The 24,985-nt window shown below is 36.0% G+C and overlaps 1 protein-coding gene across 1 annotated transcript; it reads right to left on the reverse strand.

Moving 5' to 3' along the window:
* Window positions 1-1,113: 1,113 nt before the first annotated feature.
* Window positions 1,114-5,636, reverse strand: LOC101247588 (uncharacterized). Its single transcript, XM_004234615.5, has 3 exons — window positions 5,042-5,636; window positions 4,435-4,541; window positions 1,114-1,960 (listed from the first exon to the last, which is right to left on the reverse strand). Exons 1-3 carry the CDS (start codon window positions 5,480-5,482, stop codon window positions 1,222-1,224), a joined length of 1,287 nt encoding a protein of 428 aa, XP_004234663.1. The 5' UTR covers window positions 5,483-5,636; the 3' UTR covers window positions 1,114-1,221.
* Window positions 5,637-24,985: the final 19,349 nt, after the last annotated feature.

Here is a 24,985-nt window from a genome sequence, read left to right on the forward strand (position 1 = left end):
TACATGACCCATTTAAATTTTTAATTTTTAAATGACAACAAATATAATGTCAATAAAGTGTTGAACTATTGTTGTTTATGTACAATTGTACACTATGAGTCCTTATATTTTGATTGTTCGAAATTTCATCGTGGTATCGTGCTTGCTAGGCTGCTTGCTCTCTTCTTTATTCATTCAGTATTCCGGTATGGAAGAAAGCCTTTAGGCTTAAGCAAAATGGCAGTCATCTATGCTAAGAAAAGGAAACAAATTCGTTGACATCTTTGCTAAAAAATCATCTATGCCCCTTTATTTTTATTAAATATATTATAAAACTCTTAACACTTTATCATATTCCCTCTTTATTTTTATTCAGACCGAAAAATTGATTTAAAAATCGGACCAAACCGAATCGAAGTAGAAAAAACCAAATGGACCAATCTAATTTGGTATAAACTATGGTGCACACTTTTCTAAAACCGAATACCGAAGAACCGAATCGAAAAACCGAACGCCTACCCCTAATTTGACCCTCTTGTTAATGTATCAACACATGCATGCGATGCCTTTTTTAATGTATCAGCGCTTTGATTTTTCGGCCATTAATGTATCCAACCCTCTTTTTAGTGTATCAGCGCTTATATTATTATATCAGTTTGAGGGATTTCTGTAATTATAAACTTTTAAGCGATAAATTATAATTTTCCCTTAAAAGCATGTGAAATTTGTAATATATCCAAAAATTTAAGTATTGGGCTTGAGAAAATGATAAAGTTAAAATTGAAGTTACTTAAAATTAAACAGAATATTAATTTTTTATTTATGAATAATATATAAATAATTATAAAATTTATATATCTAATTACTGGTTTGGTGATTTTTGAAATAGTTTATTAGTAATCAAAACCAAACCAAACATTATCAATTTTCAAAATTTAAAACCAAACCAAACCAATATCATTTTTTCTAATCGATCTAATTCAGATTGCAATTCGTTTTGATTTTTTAACCATAACCATAAATCACCCATCTTATCTTTCTATGGGAATGATCTCAAAATTCTTGCCTGTAATCCCATATGTATCTTATATGTAAAAATAAATAAATAAAGATCTCTCGCAGCAATAAAAGAACTTTGTAGTAAAGAATGACGATCTAACTTTCCTTTTTGCCAGCAAGAATGACAATCTATGTTTTGATTGTACAACTAAGTGGAATCAAATCGAACTTACAGAAGATAATTTATGCCCCGTCTCCATTTGGAGATGCAGCTTCCTCTTGAGTCTCCTTCACATAAAGTGGTACACTCACTCCAAGTTCCCTTAATCGATTTACCAAGCCATAAAGGAATTCGAAGGTGAGTTGGGATTGCTGGTTGAAATCCTCTCTAACGCTTGGCTCGATCCTAAACCACTCTCCCAGCATCTTGTGCACATGAGAACGGATCATTCTCCATGGCACTGGATGTCTCTCACACAACTTCAAATAATCTACGACTAACTGAGCTTGGTCTAGCTTACCATCTTCTTTGATTCCTGCAGTGCTCAATCCCCATTGAGCAGTTCGATATCCTGCAAATAGAGCTGGATTTTCAAGAAGAGATTCCGCTGAAAGTACCCCATCGGCACCAGTCTTTTCCAAGCAGTTATGTACATCATCCATGTGCCGTATATCACCATTAGCAAGGACAGGAATCCTAACAACGTCTCTAACAGCTTTGATGGCCTCCCAATTGGCTCTGAATTTCTTTCCGTCTTTTTCATCCCTTGTTCGGCCGTGCACTGCTAAAAGAGAACAACCAGCATCCTCCAACATTTTTGCATAACTAAGTGTATCTTGCAAATTAGGGAAAACTCGTATTTTGCATGACACAGGAACATCAAGATTGTTAGCCAACTTTTCTACCAGAGACTTCACAAGAGGAAGATTATCCATGAGGAATGCTCCATAATTCCCTCGTCTTGCAATACGCTGGGGACACCTGCGTGGGACAATTTAAACCAACTAAAATAAAGATGCATGGTAAGTGATTCAAGATCCGATTAGAGAATCCAGTAAACATAGCGTAAGACAAACTACAGTAACATTCATAAAACAGTCAGCTTAGAAATGGGAAAAAAATAATATCACAATTAAGGACATACTCATCTTGAACTGGAAAACAAAAGCTGCTTTGTTCTATGCTCTGGCAACAGAACAACCTATCAAGCCGAAGTACTTTTCTGAATTCTACTAGTCAAAACTTTACAAATCGCACAAATTTTTACATCTTGAAACCTAATACAACTTCTAAAGCATTCCCAAATTTGTTATTATTCTGCTGCTCTACATCTGAAGGTCGTAAAGATGCAAAGCTTGTTCATTCTGTGATCAGGGCCACGAGCCCCAAGCACATCCAACTCGGTTAGGTCTGTACCAAATCTATGCCTCCTTGAACAAGAAGTTACTAGTGCACCATTTTACAAAGTCAACAACGTGACAATTTAAGAACAGTCTGTGACTCGACCAAATGGTAATTTGGTGGATCGAACTTCGAAGAATGGAATTCTCCCAACATTGAGCCTGATAAAATAGGCCTTCCAGTGGGAGTAAATTTTTCACCTGGCAATCCTAATGGAAACCTTAAGGTCATCCTTTCTGCTACTTGTAACTAGAGAGCAGCAATGCCGTCATTATCTATCATATTATACTAAATATATGGTTCTCAAGATACAATAACTCATCAAAAACGATCACTCAACTCCCTATAACCTAAGTTACTCGGACTCGGGCGTAGGTGTCCCATACGGATGCGGACCTAAATGTTGGATCCTTCATGATCTAATTTTTAAGAATGTTGTGAACATGTGGATAGTGTGTGCATGACAAGGTTAAAATGTGGTATTTGTGCAATGTGATGGATGGCTTGTGTCAGCCATTTACTACCACATGCACTTTGCCTATAAAAGGCTTGTTACTTCATTGTGAATGAAATACAAATGAAGGAAAAATACAATACATCCTTAGTCTCTCTCTTTTTGTTTACGTTCAAGTACTCTCTATTGTTCTTCCTTTTTTACTTTAGTTTTGTTAAGTTGTTTATTTTATAACACATTATCACCACGAGACTCTACCAATTCGAATTACTCTAAATAGGTAAAAAAAAAAGGAAGAACAATAGAGAGAGTACTTGAACATAAAAAAAGAGAGAGGATGTATTGTATTTCCTTCATTCGTATGTCACTCAAAAGAAAGAAACAAGCCTTTTATAGGCAAAGTGCATGTGTCAGTAAATAGCTGACACAAGTCATCTATCACATTGCACAAGTAGTGCACAAATACCACACTTTTTAACCTTGCCATGCACACACTATCCACATATGACATCCACATGTCACAACACTCCCCCTTGGATGTCTATGCCTAACTAAAGAAACTTTAGGAAGGAAAATGAGTACATATATCTTTAAATAGACATTTATTTGCTTGTTGCCTCATTAAAAATCTTACTAGGAGAACCCAATGGGACAAAACGTAGACTAAGGAAAAAAGAGTACAACGCGTATTCTACTCCCTTCGGGGAAATAGAACCATGTATGGATATGGGTGCGAGGATTTGCCCAAAAATAATTAGAATATCTAAAATTTAGAGCAATAAAACCTAAATTATGAGATATTATGTGGAGAACTTGAGGAGAATCTTGGAAGGAGCTTTTACCTAATATATATAAAAAAAGAATATTGGAAAGGGATCAAAGGTAAAGGAGTGACATAGAAATTTCTAATAAAAGCTATTTCATTTCCTTCAATTTCACCATAGCTTTTGCATTGATTACATAAATCATCCAAATTGTCCAAAATTTTCCCATCGATTTTGGTCAATGTACCCAAAATAGGTTGACCAAATCGGACATAGATCCCACACCCACGTCGTGTCGACACGGGTGCGCCACAAAGTGAAGAATTCGAGCAACTTAGCCTATAACTACATAGTTGACCTCAAGCAAGGCATAGAAAGCGCTAGGTGGCTACTGCAAGTAAGCCAGTAAGGTGAAAATAGTTACTTCAGGGAGAGAAGGAGATGGAAACAAAAGAGAGTAATGGAAAATGATGTCATCTAGGGCGCCATTACCCAAACGTCCATAGCAAACCCAAAAATAATTCTCATAAACTGACTTTTCTTTACCTCAACTAATTCCAAGTTACTGATAGAGCCCATGTTGTAGATAAATGTTTCTCAAGCAAAACAGAGTCTAGTTTTCAAGAAACTTGTACAAACTTGAATGTAGTATCCTTATCCCTAATTACTATGTTAAATTGAAATGTTAACTCAAATTACAACTGAGGCGAAGATGTATTCACAGTTCAAATACATTATATCCCTTCATCCCATAAAGTATGTTGATGTCAAGAAATACAATCCAAAATAACAAATCCTAAGATTAGACAAAGGAAACGAATGGGAAAGGAGTTTACCCCAAGTTGATGTCCACATAGTCGCAGTATGGCTCTACTCTTCGAGCTGCTTCTAGCAAAGTGTCTGGATCATTTGCACAGAATTGAACAAAAAGTGGATGGTCCTCCTGCAATTTACAAAATGACAAAGGGATAAAGTACGAGATCAGAGCCTGGAAAAGACAAAATATATCAAACAAGGTAAGCAAGACTTGAAAAATTACAATGTAATTCCGCAAGTCAAATGTATTTGTACAATTGTTCAGTTAAGAATGTATTGAACATTTCTAAGCAACTAAAGTGAAAAGAAGTGATTAGCACATTCCATAAAATCATGCTATTCTGCCTTTTTCATTTTTATACTCAATAGTTTGTCTCTTGAAGAAAGTTAAAGGCTTTGGAGCACTATGAACCCTCAAAAATGCGCATTAGTGAGCCAAAATTTGAACCTTATGGGTTTGGGATTCTAGTTCTTCTAATGGGTTTGAGATTCTAGTTCTTTACTATTAACTTGTACACATTCAATGACAAAATACAAAATTTCAACTAAATTTACTGGATTTGAAAATTTCCAATGACAAAGTAGTTTACAAATCCGAATTTCCACACAACAATGAGAATTAGATACCTTGCAGGTAGTAAATTCAAGAGAACGATACTTCTCATTTTCACTGAAGATACGGGAGTGAAGCATAGGTGTATAAGCAGCTTGCGCACCATGCTTTCGACACAGCAGACGAAAAGGCAACTCTGAGTTGTCAACCATTGGAGCAACAATAAGTTTCGGCTCTCCTAACTTCTTCCAATGAGCCCAAGCTCTCTCTATCCGTGCTTCCCCCTTTAAGTAACCGTTCGCACAATTCAGTCCGACTGGATGCCTCCCTCCTTCTTGTTCAATGATAGATGAAGTGGTGGTGGCGTCGGAGCAAAGAAGATCGTCGTCGACGACTTCGCCGTTAATGGCGGAATTTAGGGTTTCAGTAGCCATGGAAAGGTTTCTATGAAGGTATGTGTGGTGGCGAGAATTTAGGATGAAAATGGAGCTGACGGAGATTAGTTGGAATCTCATGAGGAGGCAATGGAAATGGCTACGCCACCCATCGCCGCCGTAATAGCGGTAGGAATGAAATTAGGGTTTTAAATGGCAGGGGAAGTGGGAGGGTGGGTGGTTGGTGCTGAGGCGGACAAGACATTTTGTTTTCGAAATATCCCTGTACAATTGAAAATATGTTACAAAAAGGAAAATTTTAGGAAGTAATATTCTTTAAAAGGTATATGTATATATTTTATACAATGGCTATTTATAGCCATACATTAACATCAGTAATGGGAAGGTGTCATATGGCATGTATACACAATCAATAGTGATGCCACCTTCCATTTACGTGGCACTCCAACTATTTTACAACACTCCCCCTTGGATATCTATGTAAAAGAAAGTACATAGATATACATAATACGCATTATTTGCTGCCTCATTAAAAACCTTTCTAGGAAAACCCAGTGGGACAAAACCTAGACTAAGGAAAAAAGAGTACAGTGCGTATTTTACTCCCCCTGATAAAAACCACGATTCAGATGGTTAAGTTTTCGCATTCCAATTTTGTGAACCATCTTCTCAAGAGTTGAGGCTGGTAAAGATTTGGTAAATAGATCTGCTGGATTATCACTTGAACGAATTTGTCGCACATCAATATCACCATTCTTCTGGAGATCATGTGTGAAGAATAATTTTGGTGAAATGTGTTTCGTTCTATCTCCTTTTATAAAGCCTCCTCTTAATTGAGCTATGCATGCAGCATTGTCTTCAAAGAGTATTGTGGGTATCTTGACGTCACACTTCAAACCACATCTTTCTTTGATAAAATGTATTACTGATCTTAACCATACACATTCTCTACTTGCTTCATGAATGGCTATTATCTCAGCATGATTTGAAGAAGTAGCGACAATAGACTGCTTCGTAGATCGCCATGATATAGCAGTACCTCCGTATGTGAACAGATAGCCTGTTTGTGATCGAGCTTTATGTGGGTCAGATAAATAACCTGCATCTGCATGACCAACAAGATCTGCACTATCTTTGTTAGAATAAAACAAACCCATATCACTAGTTCCCCTTAGATATCGCAATATATGTTTAACTCCATTCCAATGTCTTCGTGTAGGGGAAGAACTATATCTTGCTAATAAATTAACAGAAAATGCTATGTCGGGTCTCGTAGCATTAGCAAGATACATAAGTGCCCCAATTGCACTGAGATAAGGTACTTCTGGATCAAGAGGTTCCTCATTTTCTTCTTGAGGTCGGAATGGATCCTTACTCACTTCAAGTGATCGGACAACCATTGGAGTACTTAATGGATGTGCTTTGTCCATGTAAAATCGTTTCAAGATTTTCTCAGTATAGGCAGATTGATGGATGAAGACCCCGTCTACTAAATATTCTATTTGTAGTCCAAGACAAGTTTTTGTCTTTCCAAGGTCTTTCATCTCAAATTCTTTCTTTAGATATTCAATTGCCTTTTGAACCTCTTCTGGAGTTCCAATGAGATTAATGTCATCAACATAAATAGCAAGAATAACAAATCCGAATGTTGTTTTCTTAATAAATATACAAGGACAAATGACATTGTTTATATAACCTTGTTTTATCAAGTACTCACTAAGGCGATTATACCACATGCACCCTGATTGTTTTAAGCCATATAATGACTTTTGTAATCTGATTGAATACATTTCCCGAGATTTATATGCTTCAGGAATTTTAAGTCCTTCCGAAACTTTCATATAAATTTCATTATCTAGTGAACCGTAAAGGTAAGCTGTAACCACATCCATTAGATGAATTTCAAGATTTTCATGTACAACTAAGCCGATGAGATATCGAAAAGTTATTGCATCCATAACAGGTGAATATGTTTCTTCATAGTCGACACCAGGTCGTTGAGAGAATCCTTGTGCAACAAGGCGTGCCTTGTATCTTACAATCTCATTTCTTTTTCGTACAAAGACCCATTTATAGCCAATTGATTTAACATCACTAGGCGTTTGGACTACTGGTCCAAAAACCTCACGCTTAGCAAGTGAATTTAATTCTGATTGAATTGCTTCTTGCCATTTTGGCCAATCACATCTTTGTCGACATTCTTCGACAGATAGAGGTTCAAGATCCTCATTTCCTTTCATAATGTTAAGTGCAACATCATATGCGAAAACATTATCCACTATGATTTTTGATCGATCTAAACGTATCTCATCATCTGTAGAACTTATTGAGAGTTCTTCATTTACTTGAGTCTCGTGTTCACCGATCTCTTCAGGAATATCAGGATTAATCAGATCTTGAATTTCTTCGTGAGATTCTTTTGTAGTGTCATTTTTTATACTTCTTTTTCTAGGATTTTTATCTTTTGAACCTAATGGTCTACCACGCTTCAGGCGTATTTGTGATTCAGAAGCTATGACACTTGTAGATGGTCCTTTTGGGACGTCGATTCGGATAGGCACATTTACTGCAGGAATATGTGATTTTGTTATCCTTTTTGAATCAGTAAATACGTCTGGCATTTGATTTGCTATGTTTTGTAAATGGATGATCTTCTGGACCTCTTGTTCACACACAGGGGAGCGTGGATCAAAATGAGATAATAATGAAACTTTCCATGCAATTTCACTTTTAAGTTTCTTTTTCTCCCCCCTAATTGCGGAAAATTTGTTTCATCAAATCGACAATCTGCAAATCTTGCAGTGAATAAATCTCCCGTCAATGGTTCAAGGTAGCGAATTATTGAGGGTGAATCAAACCCAACATATATGCCTAACCTTCTTTGAGGGCCCATCTTTGTGCACTGAGGTGGTGCTACAGGCACATATATAGCACATCCAAAAATTCGAAGATGAGCAATATTTGGTTCATGGCCAAACACTAATTGTGATGGGGAGTATTTATTATAATGAGTCGGTCTAAGACGAACAAGTGATGCTGCATGTAAGATAGCATGTCCCCAAACAGTAGTAGGCAACTCACTTTTCATAAGTAGAGGTCTTGCTATTAATTGTAAGCGCTTAATAAATGACTCAGCAAGGCCATTTTGAGTATGAACATGAGCTACAGGATGTTCAACTTTTATCCCTACTGATACGCAATAAGCATCAAAAGCTTGGGATGTGAATTCGCCAGCATTATCGAGGCGAATTGTCTTAATGGGATAATCTGGAAATTGCGCTCTTAATCGTATTATTTGTGCCAATAATTTTGCGAACGCCAGGTTGCGAGATGATAAGAGGCACACATGAGACCATCTTGAAGATGCGTCTATTAGGACCATAAAATATCTAAACGACCCACTAGATGGGTGAATAGGTCCACAAATATCCCCATGTATTCGTTCTAAAAATTGAGGGGATTCAATGTTAACCTTCATTGGTGATGGCCTAATAATCAATTTGCCTTGGCAACAAGCAGCACATGAAAACTTATCATTTGTAAGAATCTTCAGGTTCTTTAATGGATGTCCATTTGAGTTTTCAATGATTCGTCTCATCATTATTGATCCAGGATGACCTATTCGGTCATGCCAAAGCACAAAAGTCTTTAAGTCAGTAAACTTCTGGTTTACGATAGAGTGTGCTTCAATCATACTTATTTTTGCATAATATAGGCCAGAAGATAAAGTTGATAATTTCTCCAACACATATTTCTTGTCTGAGACAATCTTGGTAATACCAAGGTATTCAATATTCATTTCATTTATTGTCTCAACATGATATCCATTTCGGCGAATATCTTTAAAACTTAACAGGTTTCTTGGGGATTTAGAAGAGAACAAAACATCTTCTATGACGAGTTTTGTCCCTTTAGGCAGAATTATAGTAGCTCTTCCGGAGCCTTCTATTAAGTTTGAATTACCAGAAATTGTAGTAACATTTGCTTTTCTTCTAAGCAAGTAGGAGAAGTATTTCTCATCTTTGAATATGGCGTGCGTTGTTCCACTATCAATTACACAAATATTTTCATGATTGATCATTGAGGTATCCATATACTCTTCAAGATAAAAGATATAAACGATATAAACATTATAATATTATCACTAAACAAAAACATTAGACAACCTTTTAGTTATTTACAAGTTTAGGAAAACATATTCATACTAGTTCATACAAACGACAAAAATGAAACATATTTACATTATCACAGATCCATCACCTATCAGGTGATCTATCTTTCCTTCGGGATTCTCAAAGAAATCCGCTACATCTAGATGCATGGGTTCAACAGTATCTTCCGAGATAAAGTTGGCTTCAACGTTATTTTTCACCTCCTTCAGGGAAGCTTGATATAGCTCAACCAGGTGCCTTGGCGTACGACAGGCACGTGACCAATGTCTTTTTCCTCCACATCGATAACATTTGTTGTCTGAATTTTTCTTCTGCGCTACATCATGTTTTTCATTCTTCTTTTTTTACACTGCTGGTGTTGAAGGTTATTATTTAGTGCAAGACGATCACCATGATTGAAATTTCTTCCTCGACCATGACCACGGCCACGACTGGGGCCACGACCTTTTTTCACGCCTAGATTGGTGAAAATTTGCCATATTTACTTCAGGAAATGGCATAGAACCAGTAGGTCGACTTTCATGGTTTTTCATCAGTAAGTCATTGTGTTGTTCAACAACAAGGAGATGTGAAATTAATTCGGAATATTTTTTAAATCCCATTTCTCGATATTGCTGCTGCAGAAGCATACTTGAGGCAGGAAAAGTGGAAAATGTTTTCTCCAACATATCATGGTCAGTGATATTTTCTCCACATAATTTTAATTGTGAGATAATTTTAAACATGGAAGAGTTATACTCAGTGATAGATTTAAAATCTTGAAGTCTCAAGTGGATCCAGTCATAACGTGCCTGTGGAAGGACGACCAACTTCAGGTGGTCATATCTTTCTTTTAAATTGTTCCACAATACCAGAGGATCCTTAATAGTGAGATATTCCATTTTCAAACCTTCATCAAGGTGATGATGGAGAAATATCATCGCCTTGGCACGGTTTTGATTCGATGCTTCATTATTTTCTTGGATGGTGTCTGCTAGACCCATCGCATCAAGATGAATTTCTGCATCGAGTACCCATGATAGATAGCTTTTTCCCGATATGTCTAGAGCAAGAAATTCAAGTTTAGAGAGATTAGACATTATTAAGAAAATGAAATTTATACCTCCGAGGCTTTTAAAATCTTTACTTGAACTGGCAGAGACTCGTGCTGATAACGTGTTATAAAAGAACTTACTAAAATTAATATACCAAAAGAAGGAAAATTTTAGGAAGTAATATTCTTTAAAAGGTATATGTATATATTTTATACAATGGCTATTTATAGCCATACATTAACATCAATAATGGGAAGGTGTCATATGACATGTATACACAATCAATAGTGATGCCACCTTCCATTTACGTGGCACTCCAACTATTTTACAACAAAATAGATATACTGAACACATAATTGTATTCATGTATACATATTTTTAAGGTGAAAGAATTACTTGGATAATTATGAGTTTTATTAACAAATAGTAACATTAACATCATGTAATATTGTTTTGTCAATATTTATGATAACTCATAGTAATATTAAGACCATGTCATATTGACAACTCTAATCTCAATACTATAAATAGAGATATTACTCATCATTTGGAATACATACTTGAATAAGAAGAAAATTCATATTCTTCTATCTACTTCTCTTGTCTTCTTCTCTTTATGATTATATTCTTATGAGCTTGATTTTATAAAGAAAAATTACGCGGATAAGCAAACTTATACTATTTAATTACCCATCATAGCTATAGTTTGTTATAATTACCACCTGGGACTAACATTATACATTAATTACGTGGACTGACTTCAAATTTGTATAATTATTCATGTTTGTATATGTATAATTCGCCAGGATACACAAAAAATTATGTATAATATACAATTTTTTAGCCTATATACTTATACAATTCACCTCTCTCCCACTCTGTGCCCTCTCTCGCCCGCCTCTCTCCTCCTCTCTCAATCTCGCTCGCCTCTCTCCTCTCTCTTTAAATCTCGCTTGCCATTTATATAAATGTATATGTATAATATACAGTTATATACAATTATATACATATACAATTCACCTCTCTCCCTCTCTATGCCCTCTCTCGCTCGCCCCTCTCCTCCCTCTCTCAATCTCGCTCGCCTCTCTCCTCTCTCTTCCAGTCTCGCTCGCCTCTCTCTTCCCTATCCCAATATCTCTTGCCATATATACAATTACGTATGTATAATATACAATTATCTCACCAATATACATATACAATTCACCATTCTCCCACTCTTTACCCCATCTCTCTCGCCTCTCTCCTCTCTCTCCCAGTCTCTCTCCCCTCTCTTCTCCATATAATATGTAGCTACAAATTGTAATTATCAAACTATAGCTATGAAGTGTAATTAATTATTTTTAAGTGGCTATATGTGAAAGTTTTCCATTTTATAATACGTTATCAGCACGAGTAAATCTCTATTGTTCCCTTCAAATCTAATTTTTGATGGTACCACTCGTTGAGGTAAATAGTCAGGTGAAATGTTCTAATATCACTTCATCCTTTCCTTTTTTGGTTTTTCTAACTCTCTGTTGGTATTTGGTGTCATATGGACGTTCTTGGATGTTTCACTTTCAAACTCTTCAAACTGACTTCTAACACTATAATACTTCATTTTAAGACCTTATAAACTCATGACACACATGTTAGACTCTAGTTCCCTTTAGTTCATTTTAGGGGTGTTGCATGAACAATCTCTCTAATTATTGACTACTCTTTCCACACAAAAAAATGATTATCTATACCCATCAAACATTTCCCCTAATAACTCTTATCACATTTTGGTATGCGAGAACTGAAGATCCATTTCCAATATACTTTCTACGCGAGGCTTATGGTTCGACACCCTTTCTTTGTTGAACTTAAGAGCTGGATCATTGGAGGAACCTTGAACGAAAAACCTTTGTTGGAACCTAGAACAACAATGTCCATCAAATCTTGAATGTGAAAAGTAATTGCCAATATTCTTTGCCCTCTTTGCCTCCCTAGACCTTTTCCTAAGCTTCTCCTCTTAAATTTGTTGAGAATGAACCATAAAATGAGAAATATCTATTTCCTTGATGAGAATGACTAAACGAAATTCCTTAACCTCCATTTGAGACACTCCTAAAATTAATTTGCTCATCTTTGCCCTAGAATACCAACCATAGAAGGAGCATTTTTGGATAATTGTGTGAATTTCAAGAAATACTTTTTCACACACATATTCCCATGATAAAGGTTGATAAACTCAAACAACTTTTCCTCCATCATTTGAAGGGAAAAGAATTTATCAAGGAAAATAACCTTCAACTTTCCTAATTAAGATGACCCGCATCAATCGCACACCCTATCTTCCATTGGTTAAACTAAATTTGAGCAACACCCTTAAGATTATACGCGGTTAATTCCACTTTTCCACCATTATCACTAATATGATCATTAAATTTTATAAATATGATCAATGAACTCTTCATGATCTTCCTCAACCTTGGAACCATAAAACAAGGGGGGATTCATCATAGTGAAGTCCCTCATTTTAGATGGGGTTGTACCCACTTTAGGTTCATGGGAGCACTAGTATCCCTATTTTCTTGAGACGTCATAACTTGAGCCAACAGTTAAAAAACGATCCAAAAATCTAGATTAGTCACTTTTTCGGCCAATAGATCTGACAAAACTTGAGAAACTTGAGAAGTTTCTTGTTCCACAATCTTATTAACATTCCTTCTAACATATGAGGGTCATATCCTAAAAAACATCGGATAAGGATTAAAAGAAAGATACATAGATTTAAACTTTATTGCACGAATTTAGAGTGATGAAAGGAGTGAAATTTCCCGAATGTCTTGTAGCTTCCTATTCATATATGGGGCACACTTCATATTAATGAGCAAGACTCTACCCAATGTGGCTTATGAGACATCCTAGGACCTTTCTGTATTCTCTGAAAACAAAGTTTATCACGATCCAAAGTATACTCTTGGTATAAGATGGTGTATAGAACCTCGTTACACCTAATTTTCGTACAAAATGAACTCATGAAATTTGGTATATCCCTCATACCGAAAGAATGAGATTCTACTTGCCAAGGTGAAACCCGTACACATCATCTTTTTCTTAATTGGACCCAACTGATAGGTCATTTAAGACAATCCTATGTGGTCATGTCATTAAGGAATAGAGTTTGCAAGTAGATACTATCTTATTTAAGCCTCCACTACAAAACCCTCTCGATGATAAGTCTAAATTCCAACGTAATAGACAAAAGCCAAATATTCTTTACAAAATAGGAAAGACAATGACCAATAGAATTTAATGAAATACCTATTTTAAGATCAAAACTTAAAATAGCTACTTAAATTACAAGTCATGCATAGGTGAGAAAACCTTTTAACAAAGTGAAGCCATATGTGAAAAATACCTTACACAATCATAATCATATTCGTAATTGAGATAACCTTTCACGACATCATTAATACTTTCATCTAAAATTTAATTAAATATCATGTATTAACATTAAGTCATTCATTAGAATACTTAATCACAATGAAAAATCATAATTGTGTGAAACCCATGTAGAATTAGGAAAAACCCCAATTTGTTCAATTGAATTTGAGATTATGGAATTCAAAACCTTGGGACCGCATGGAGAAATGGACTCTATGGGTGAATACCAACATACCTTTATACTTAAAGCCTAAGATGAATAGTGAATTGATGCACTTGAATGAACTTTGTCTTCTTTTTCTTCTTCCTTAGGTTGGGAGGGAATTCGGGAGAATGAATTTGGTTGAATTTTGTGAAATTAGGAGAATGGGTTCAAATTGAATAGTTTTAGGACTTAAATCCTTATATAGGAATAGAGATATCAAAAAGGTTGGCGCAAGCCTCGCGGGCCAAGGCGGGTGGGCCTTTCATTCGGGAGGGTCTGAATATCCTCAACCTAACCCAACCCTTGAAGGGCAGAAGGCTGGGGCGGGCTAAACCTTTTTTTTTCATTTGTTTTAAAACTTATAATTCTATAACATTAAGAAAATGAGAAGATTTTCAAATCAAATATGAAAAATAATGGTGTTGTTTTAGTAACACTAGCAAGAAGTTTAGTGTAATTAGTATGTATCTTACATACGAGATACGCGAGCGAGATAAGTAAGTGATAAGCAAGATTTGAAGGAGGCGAGGGCGTGAGATTTTGTAAATGCATCCTAGTTACATGCAAATCTACTTTGATAGATTGTTATCTAGAACATATTAACCTAATTTTGAGTCCATATATTCTGAAATATATGCATTTGAACATACTAAAATCTGATAAGATTCATAATATTACAACATAGTGTGTATTTATGTAATCAAATTATTGTAAGTTACCTAATAAAAAGTTTTGTCCCATGGGCTGACCCTGTCCTGACCCTGATCAAGCCTCCAGGGCTAATGACTTATATGGGCAGGGCTTATAAGCCCTAATTTTAAAAAGGCATGAAAATCCTATCCAATCCTACCCCAATAACGAGATGGTTTGGGCCGGCCCCATGGGCTAAGCCCATTTTGACGGCTCTATATAGGGCTTAAGATATAAGAAAAACTGACATATTTTAGAATTAAAAAAATTAGGAAATGACTAAGCACTTATTTGGTGAATGTGCTTGGTTTAGAACAATAGAGGAAGCTATGATGCAATGAGCTGGTATCAAATTACAATCCGGGGGTGTGCGACAAGTGTTATTAGAGATTAAAATGAAACATTGAAAAACAATACAGAAGGATGAAGCGCACAGAATTGAAAGCTGTTTTGTGGAGAGTTTGTACATACAGAGAGAGCCATTAAGCAAATCATAGAGGAGTTGGTGGAGAGATTGATGATACCTAGTTTAAATATGAAATTTTAGAGACATAGAGGTTTAACACATAGATTGAAGTTGTAACTAGTTAATTTTTGTTTGTTTGCATTCTGAGGCCTATGATTGTCCTTCTGTTTCAAAGAAGATTACAAGGTGCTCTTCAGTTTGTATTTTTCTGGATTATGTTTGTCAATGGTAATGTTTATACTATTACCGAAAAAAATTAGGAAAAAACCCCCCAAAAATTAATTACCAGAACTTCCTATGGTCCATAGGGATTTTTATGGATCGTTGGTTCAAATGTAGAAAGGTTCAAAAGCCTTAACTTTTGACCAATTTTGACGAAATCCGTCTATGGTCGATAGGAATTTCTATGTTTTGAAGACCCTAACTGTAGAATTCAACTTTGATCTCAAAATTTTATTAAGTGTGGGACCTACATATGAGACTCATCTATGACTTGTAGATCATTTGACGGGACATCTTAGTGAGTCAGAGAAGGAAGTATTGGGACTAGATTTACAAAATCATTTAAACCTTTTTCTACGGATGCCTTCAACGGTCTTTAGAAGATTTACGACCAAGAGAATGGTCCCATAGAACACAATAATATCCAAAAGTGTTCCTTGACGAGTACCAATGCTTTGATATGACTTAATCTAGTTGGATGAATGTTTGACCTTCATGGAGAAAACATTTTCTATTTTTGCTAGATATATTAGGTGGTTTCACTCAACGGAGATTTATGTGGATAAAGTATAGTGAAGACATCATTTAGTTTATGAGTTCACTTGGGGACCGAGCGTGACTTGCGAACTAAGCATCCTTACTAGTTCGACACTTCAAACACTTTTTGGCTTTTAACTTTTGAGGACGATAGTTCTTTTAGAAGTGGATGTTGTATTGACCCTTTTGGTCATTTTATCTGCTTACTGATGACCACATGGAACTGGTAGTTTGATCACCTATCCATTCATTTGGTTTTTATATGAATTTTTATATTTTATAGCTTTTGAAACTTGAACGGCTGATTTAAGTCAAATCATCATGTAAACGGTCTCAAAATATAATTTCAATAATTCTATTAGATCAGGAACATATAGTTTAGTATAATAGACCTTTGGTTTGGGTTTTGAGGCTTTGAGACTCATTTTCAGAAAATCTGTGGCTTTTGGCATAAATAGATCCTTGGGTGGGAGACCTACTTTTTGTCGAGACAACGCTCGTTGGTAGTATTGACCTCTCTATATAGTTTGCATACAAAATTTGTTATGGTAGCATAATTTGTTTCTATGCACGGGATTCTGAACAAATCTCGAGCCTCATTGGGGCAAAACTTATTGGTTGAGTTAGTGCAACCCTTGGTGTTGCTTCTCAATTTGTTCTTCACATCTAAATATTTTGAGCATTATTTCACTAATTAAATGAAATTTGTTGTAGCAGTTGCAGGCTTGGTGTGGTGTTTGTGTAGGCCTTTCTTCTTGGTCTTCACTATGTTATTGTTGATTCACTCGATTACATTGATAGACTAATGGTCTCCAATTATTAATTGATTATTGAGATTGAAATATTTGGGTCTCGCTATCATGATAATTAATGTGGTGACCTTTATTTAGTTTATGCCTTTTTCATCAACTTATTTCTGATAATTCCTCATTGTGAATAACTTTCAACGCTCGATTAAGAGTGTAAATCGTTGTGAAATGTTTTGGACATGGTAGGCTCATGTTTATCATGTTAAACATGTAAGTTTCACTCGAATCCTGTCAGTTTTGATTATTTATTGAATCCTCAAAAAATTAGATGTATGATATGTTTTGGGGCATTTTGATGCTCACAAACTCCTTGATCTAGTGAGAATCATTTGATAGAACTAATTTAGGGATAGCTTGCACGGATTGAATAATAATTTTTTTGCCTAATTTTAGTTTCATCTTTAATTTCTTTAAATTAGGTGTCTAAATGACCATATTAATACTAGATCATTAATATGATAGCGTTTCTACATTTAGAGGTGTCTTAGAAGGGAAAGAATTTGATTTAGAGGTAAGAAGCGCACATGATCGACTTCGAGGTGGGATACGATTTACTATTCTTTAATATTTTTGTAATTGTGCTAGCACATTATTAGCTAATTTGCGGGGATGGTTTCGAGCATGTGTTGGGGAATATATTGTAATTGTTTGCCTTAGCCTTATTATGGTTATTTTTGAGTAATTGTTGATATTTCTATATTTGCTAATTTTTTAGTCCTAGTGAGTCTATCTTAGGCTAGAATTGCATTTTTTTGAAGTGTTGTCCTAGCTTTGGTCTAGTTACTTCAAAAGTTGATTTTTTGAGCCTGTAGGGTTAATTTCACATTTTGAGCTTGTGATAGATTAGACCCTCTAGGTTAGCATATGACCTTCGGGTAGACTTTTGTCACGAACCAAGCCTACACTCTAGCATCGTCGGCACTCGAGAATCATTGCTGGTCCCCAAGCAAACTCTCATCCTAGTTGACTACAAGCGAAACACTAACTCAAGTATGCAAAAGCTTAAAATTGAAATAAATTCAATAAACTCAAATGCTCAACTTTGTTAAAAGTCTCTACAATACTCAAAATAAAAGTAAATACAGGAAATCCTCAACTTTGTCAATGTATGAAGCCTCTACTATTACAGAAGGATATAAGGAGAAGATTTGAGACATCTCAAAACTAATAATTGTAAGATAAAGGTGAAGTCCTTCGGAATGTAAGAAGTCTTACCAAAGATGAATGAAAGCTCATATGACCTCAACGAAACATCTATTGATGATCCTGAATACCTGTATCTGTCATGAAATGATACAAGCCAAATAGCTCAGTATATGGAATGTACGAGCACACAAGGGGAATTATAAAGCATAAATATAAGCTTGAACTAATGTAAAGAAACATACTTACCTCTCTCAACTCAATGAATCAAAGTGAACTTCAACTCAGGGAAAATAGGGCTCAACTCAATAATAAGATACTTGACTCAGTGAAGCATAGTCAACTCAGAGAGATAAGACTCAACTCAACAGTAAAATACTCAACTATGAATACTCAAGGATAAATCAACAATAAAATAATCATAGGGGAATCATCATAAGATAATGGTATTTCTTAAATGCATGCATAAGATATAATAATTCAATCATTTAAATCAATAATCAAGAGAACCCATGACAATTGAAGAAAACCCTAACTCAATTGGGGCTTTCTAACTGTGAAAATAGGAGAATTTGGAAACTCATGAATTAATGGAAGAAATTCATATATGAAAACTATCATACCTCAAAGCCAATTTATTATCTTCAATTGAGGAATAGAGACTTGACTTGAAACCCTAGTTTGAATTCCTCTTCTTCAAGCTTTCTAGAGAGAGAAATATTTTGTAGAAGAGACTTGTTCTTCTTTTAGAAATTTGAGAGAATGATTTCTATTGGAGAATTTTTGGGGTTAAAATGCTTATATGGGGGTCTTAGTGAAGGATAAAATGACATAGTATTATGCTAGACTAATTAGGAAAAGACTCAACTACCTGTGAAAATAGATATTGACCTACGATTGATGCCTCTTCTCGACACATGGTGGACTGATCGATGGTTCACCCTGCATCATTGTCGTCCATGGTCATAAACTTGATTTTAGGGGTCCTTACCTACAGACCCTCGACCACAGACGTGGACCCACAGATGGTCCATTAGTCTAGCTATGGTTTTGCGCTTATGTGTCTTAGTTGGGGTGAAAAACCACTAACCACACCTATAGGCCGTGGTCCAATCCACGGGCCATGGGTGACCTCCATCGCATGACACTTGCAAATTGAAAACTAAAACTTTGACCATTATCGAATCCGGGGTGTTATAATATCTCCCCTTGGGATCATTCATCCTAGAATGAGATTCAAGATAGTACGAAAAGAGAGCAGGAGAGAAACTAACAACCTAATCATCAACGAAACTTTTTCTAAATGCATATAACCATGGAGGAAATATCGACCCCAAGATAGGATGTAATCAAAACATCATGAGAGGTGTGGAACTAAATCTAACAACCCATCGTGTATGCAATACACACATTTGAGGAAGAAACATCTATTCCAAGCTCAACACATCATAAAACATCACATATTGAAGTCTATATGCAACTCATATTCTACTGCATATAAACATGTAGAAAACAATAAATTGACTCATTTTCTTAAAACATAACTTTTTTTATGAATCATGCATAGTAAGGAAATCATAGAAACATTTGACACACACGACACCAAACAAAGAGTAGAACATGAGGAACTCATTATCTCAAGCTAGAGTAGGATTAAAAGGAAAGAGATGAGGATATAGACATATTATAATAGCCTCAGCCTCCGAAATAGCACACTCAACTAATTGATTCGTTCTCAACACTTTCACAGAAACAACTTCTTTGTTTCTCAACTTCTTCACTTGTAAGTCTAAAATCTCAATCGGACCTTCTTTATAAGAAATATTCTCTAACTCCCAAACCTTCTAAGGGAACTATAGTCGTTGGATCACCAAAACATTTATTCAATATAGAGATATGGAAAACCAAATGCATCGTTGCTAACTCATTAGGCAAATATAGTTTTTAAGCGACCTCACCAACACGTCTCAAAATCTGATATGTGACTGTATAATGGGGAAAAGCTTTTCTTTCTTACTAAGTCTAATTACACCCTCCATGGGTGAACTTTTAAAGTAAATTGAATCATGAACATCAAACTCAAGATCTCTTCTTCTTACATCAACATACGACTTTTGCCAACTTTGAGCCATTTTAAACATTTCTCTAATAAGTTGAACCTTCTCTATGATCTCATGAACTAACTCAGGACCTATTAGGACAACTTCACCCACTTCAAACCAACCTATATGAGATCTAAACCTTCTACCATACAGTTCCTTAAATGAAGCCATATTAATACACGAGTGATAGCTATTGTTATAAAAACTTAATCAACGACAAATGATCATCCTAATTACCCTTAAAATCAATCACACATGCTCTGAACATGTCTTCCAAAGTTTGGATAGTATGCTCTGCTTTCCCATTGGTTTAGGGATGAAAAGCCTTACTAAACTTAACACGAGTACCAAGACCCTTTTGGAAAATTTCTAGAACTCAGAAGTTAATTGGGTGCCACGATTGGAAAATATGGACAAAGGAACTCCATGAAACTAACCATTTCTACCAAGTACAACTTAGCATAATCCTCTGCCGAATGAGAAACCTTAATGAGGATAAAGTGAACTGACTTCGTCATTCGATCTATTATAACGCAAATCGGGTAGTGTCACCAGGTACAAGGCAAACCAACAATAAAATCCATATTCAAATCTTCTAACTTCCAAGTAGGAATGTTGATATCTTGGGACAAACGTCCCAGTTTTTATTCTCAAATTTCACTTGTTTCCGCATTATCATTTTTTATCCTATTCCACCAATAGAGTCCCAATCTTCACGGTTCATGTTGGTGTCTCTCGGGTGAATAAAGTATTGATAATTGTGGGCTTATGGCGATCATTTCCCTCAATTCATCAACATTAGGAACACACAAGAAGCCTTGGTATTTATCTACACCATCTCTTCATTTTGAGAAAGTGTCAGCGAATTTCTTAAGCACCGCTTCTTTTAAGTCGATCAAAGTTGGATCAAGACCTTGCTTGGCTTTCACATCCGCCAGAAAAGACAATTATAAAACATTGTGGAAAATTAACACCACCATTGGTAAAGTCCACTAATGAAACATCTAATCAAGCTATGAACATCTTGAACCAACTTCTTTTTACCTCCTTTAGTGGGGGAAACACTTCCCAAACACAATTGACTAAGAGCATCAACTACTATGTTCACCTTATCGAGGTGATAAGGAACACTAATATCATAATATTTCAATAACTCAAGCCACCTTCAATGGCAAAGATTTATATCCTTCTGATTAAACACATATTGCAAACTCTTGTGGTCGGTATACACATCTACATGCACACTATACAGATAATGCCTCAAAATCTTTAAGGAAAAAACAACTACCGCTACTTCTAGGTGATGTATATGATAATTCTTCTCATGAATCTTCCGTTATCTTGAGGAATTACAAATAAATTTCAATTTTTCATAAGTACACAACCTAGAGCAATTCTCGAGGCATCACAGTAAACAACAAAATCATCAGTCCCTTCTGGTAAGGTCAACACTTGAGTGCAAGTAAGTTTATATTCAACTCTTAGAAACTCTTCTCACACATTTCAGAACATATGAACTTAGCCTTCTTTTCAGTCAAAGCCATCAAAAGAGAGGCAATTAAAGATAAAACCTTAACAAACCTTCTATTGTAACTGGCTAAACCAAAGAAACATCTAATATCTAAAGGGGATAGAGGTCTAGGACAACTCTTGAATGTATCAGTCTTCTTAGGATCTACCTATATACCCTTAGTTGAAACAATATCGCCAAGAAAAGGTACAAACCATAACCAAAACTCACATTTACATAAACTTTGCAAAAAGTTGTTGGTCCTTGAGAATTTGCAAAATATTCCTCCAATAATCAATATGTTCATCCTCAATTCCAGAATAGATCAATATCATCAATTAACACAGTCACGAACATTTCAAGGTAATATCTAAACACTATATTCATCAAATACATAAATGCCTCTAGATTATTAGTCAACCTAAACAACATTATGAAAAAGTCATATGACCTTTTCGAGTTCAAAAAGCCATCTTTGGAATGTCATTTTCCTTCATATTCAATTGGTGATAGCCTGACTGAAGGTCTATTATGGAGAAGTAAATTTTTCCTTGAAGTTGGTGATATACAGTGGTTTCACGGTATTTTTCATGCGTTGATTAATCAAGTGAATTTTTGGATTTCATTCTTTCTCATTGAAGTAAGTGCCTGAATTCTTATATTACATATTTGAATATTGTGATTATGACTATGGGTAACTAAACTCCATAACTAGGGTTGTGGGGAACATGTAAACCCTAGTTACTTTTATTAATTGATTAAACTCCAAAATTTGAAGCTGTTAATTGTCTCCTTTAATTTCGTTAGTTATTTTCATTTATTTAGAAATATAAAACCGTCCTTTTATCATTTTTTCTTTCCAAGGAAATAATTGACTAAATAGTAGTAATAATAATAGATTGAGGTTAAGTCTGAACTATTTTTCTCGTGGGAACGATCCTAACCTCATTAGTTGGGTTCTTTACTTGATACGACCGCTTTACTTCTTATTAGAGAAGTAAGTTTGAGCGTATCAAATTTTGGTGCCGCTGCCGGGGAAAGTAGCTTTTGGATTAATTTAAACTTATTACTATGGTTTAGTCAATATTTTCTTGATTTTACTTTGTTTTATTGTTTTTGATTTTTGCAGAATCATCAACCTTGTATGCCAAATACACGGAGAGGAAGTGAACCCTTGTTTCCCTACGATAACGAATTAGTGCATACACTACGCAACATGAATCAAAACTTGAGTATTAATGATGATGATCCAAACTAGAACATCCCAGCTTCGGTTGATGTTCATGGTCAGTTGTTACCTGATGCTCTAGGTGAGAACCAACAAAGGAGACAGAACCCCGCTCCACGTCCCCAAGAATACTACAGAGGCTATGACAATATAACAAACTCCGATGGGCCGCTTGTCTTGCCCCCTCTACCACTAGGCCACACCTTTGTGGTAACTAGTAGCCTGATGCAAATGCTCACTGCCAGAGGTTTTTTTTCAGGGCTACCTTCTGAGGATCCACATGCCTATATAGCTAAGGTAAGGGCAATGTGTAAAAGCAGTGTAGGGTGGCTTGACTTGGACTTGGATGTAATAGGGCTAAGAGTGTTTCCTCTCTCACTGACGGGAGAGGCTTCTATTTGGTTCACAAAGCTCCCTTACAACTCAATTTTCACTTGGAACCAACCAAGGGACGTTTTCTCTGCACGCTACTACCCGGTCTCCAAGAAACTAAACCACAAAGATAGAGTGAACAACTTTGTGGCACTACCAGGAGAGTTAGTTTGTAGTTCTTGGGATATATTCACCTAGTTTTTGAGAAGCGTCCCCAATCACCACATAGATGATGAGTCACTGAATAAATACTTTTATCAAGGACAAGATGATAATAATAAAGTGGTGTTGGATACTATAGCGGGTGGTTCTTATGGGGAGTTTCCTTATGATGAGATTGGTGAAAAGTTAGAGAAAATCTCCCAGAATAATAAAGCTTGGAGTACAAAGAAGTTAGATACTCACAACCCAGCCACAGATGAGATCCGTGAAGAGATGGCACAGATGAGAACTGAGCTTGAGTTGGTATTAAAACATATTACTGGGGGTGCAGAAAAGATAAATGCAGTTAACTACTTGTCTAAACCACCACCACCAAATGATGAATGCTATTATGCGGAGGATACCTATGCAGCAAATGAGCAGACGGGGGGTTTCCGTCAGTGTGACCAAGGCTCAAATCAGGATAATTGGCGCCAAGGTCAAGGGAACCAAGATTGGATCTATGGTAACTATAACCGTGAGGGTCATTATGTCCGAGTTGGAAACTACAACCGCGACAACAACTTCAACAGGGGTAACTATGGTAACAAAAATGATAGGAATGGGCCCTATGTCCCTCCTCAAAATCGTGAAGTTACTCCTAGGGATGGAGGAGATAGTATGGCGCGAGTTGAGGATATGTTGCACAAAATGATGAGGAGGTTCGATGCTAGTGATGAGCACATTAAAGAGTTAAGGAGTGATTTAGCGGGATTGGGCAAAAATTTGATACACATGCAATATCGATTAAGCAGATCAAGTTGCAAATAGCCCAATTATCAGCGACTCTGAACACACGGCAACTGGGCACTTTTCCTAGCAACATTGTCCAAAATCCAAAAAATGATGCACACTGTGTGACAATCACTACCCGGGGTGATAAACAAACCATTGACCAACCTATGCTGTCTAATGAGGAAAAGGTGAGAAAGGATAATGATAAGGTGGTAGAGGGTAGTGGTGAAGCAGAAGATAGCACTGGAAAAGATGCAGAAGTCCCTATAAAGGTAATTCCCATGCCTAGACCACCCCCCATTTCCTCAGAGATTAGTGAAAATGACCGAGGATGGTAAAGATCGGCGTTTTATAACAATGTTGAAGCAGCTTTCAATCAATGTCCCTTTGGTAGAAGCTCTAGAACATATGCCCGGTTATGCCAAGTTTATGAAAGATCTGGTTACAAAGAAAAGATCGGTCACTTTCGAGGATGATGATAGAATGCAGCATTGTAGTGTTGTTGCTACAAGATCTCTTGTACAAAAGAAAGAAGATCCGGGTGCGTTCACTATTCCTTGTAAAGTCGGGTCATTACATTTTGCGAAAGCATTATGTGATTTGGGGGCAAGCATAAATCTCATGCCCCTCTCGATTTACTAGAAGTTGGGTTTAGGTGACCCAAAGCCCACTGTGACGCGGCTACTAATGGCTGATCGAACAGTGAAAAGGCCTATAGGGATACTCCACGATGTGCTTGTAAAAGTGAAGTTGTTCATATTTCCAGAAGATTTTGTTATTCTTGAT

This window comes from Solanum lycopersicum, chromosome 3, assembly GCF_036512215.1.
Source record: "Solanum lycopersicum chromosome 3, SLM_r2.1".
NCBI classification, from domain to species: Eukaryota; Viridiplantae; Streptophyta; class Magnoliopsida; order Solanales; family Solanaceae; genus Solanum; species Solanum lycopersicum.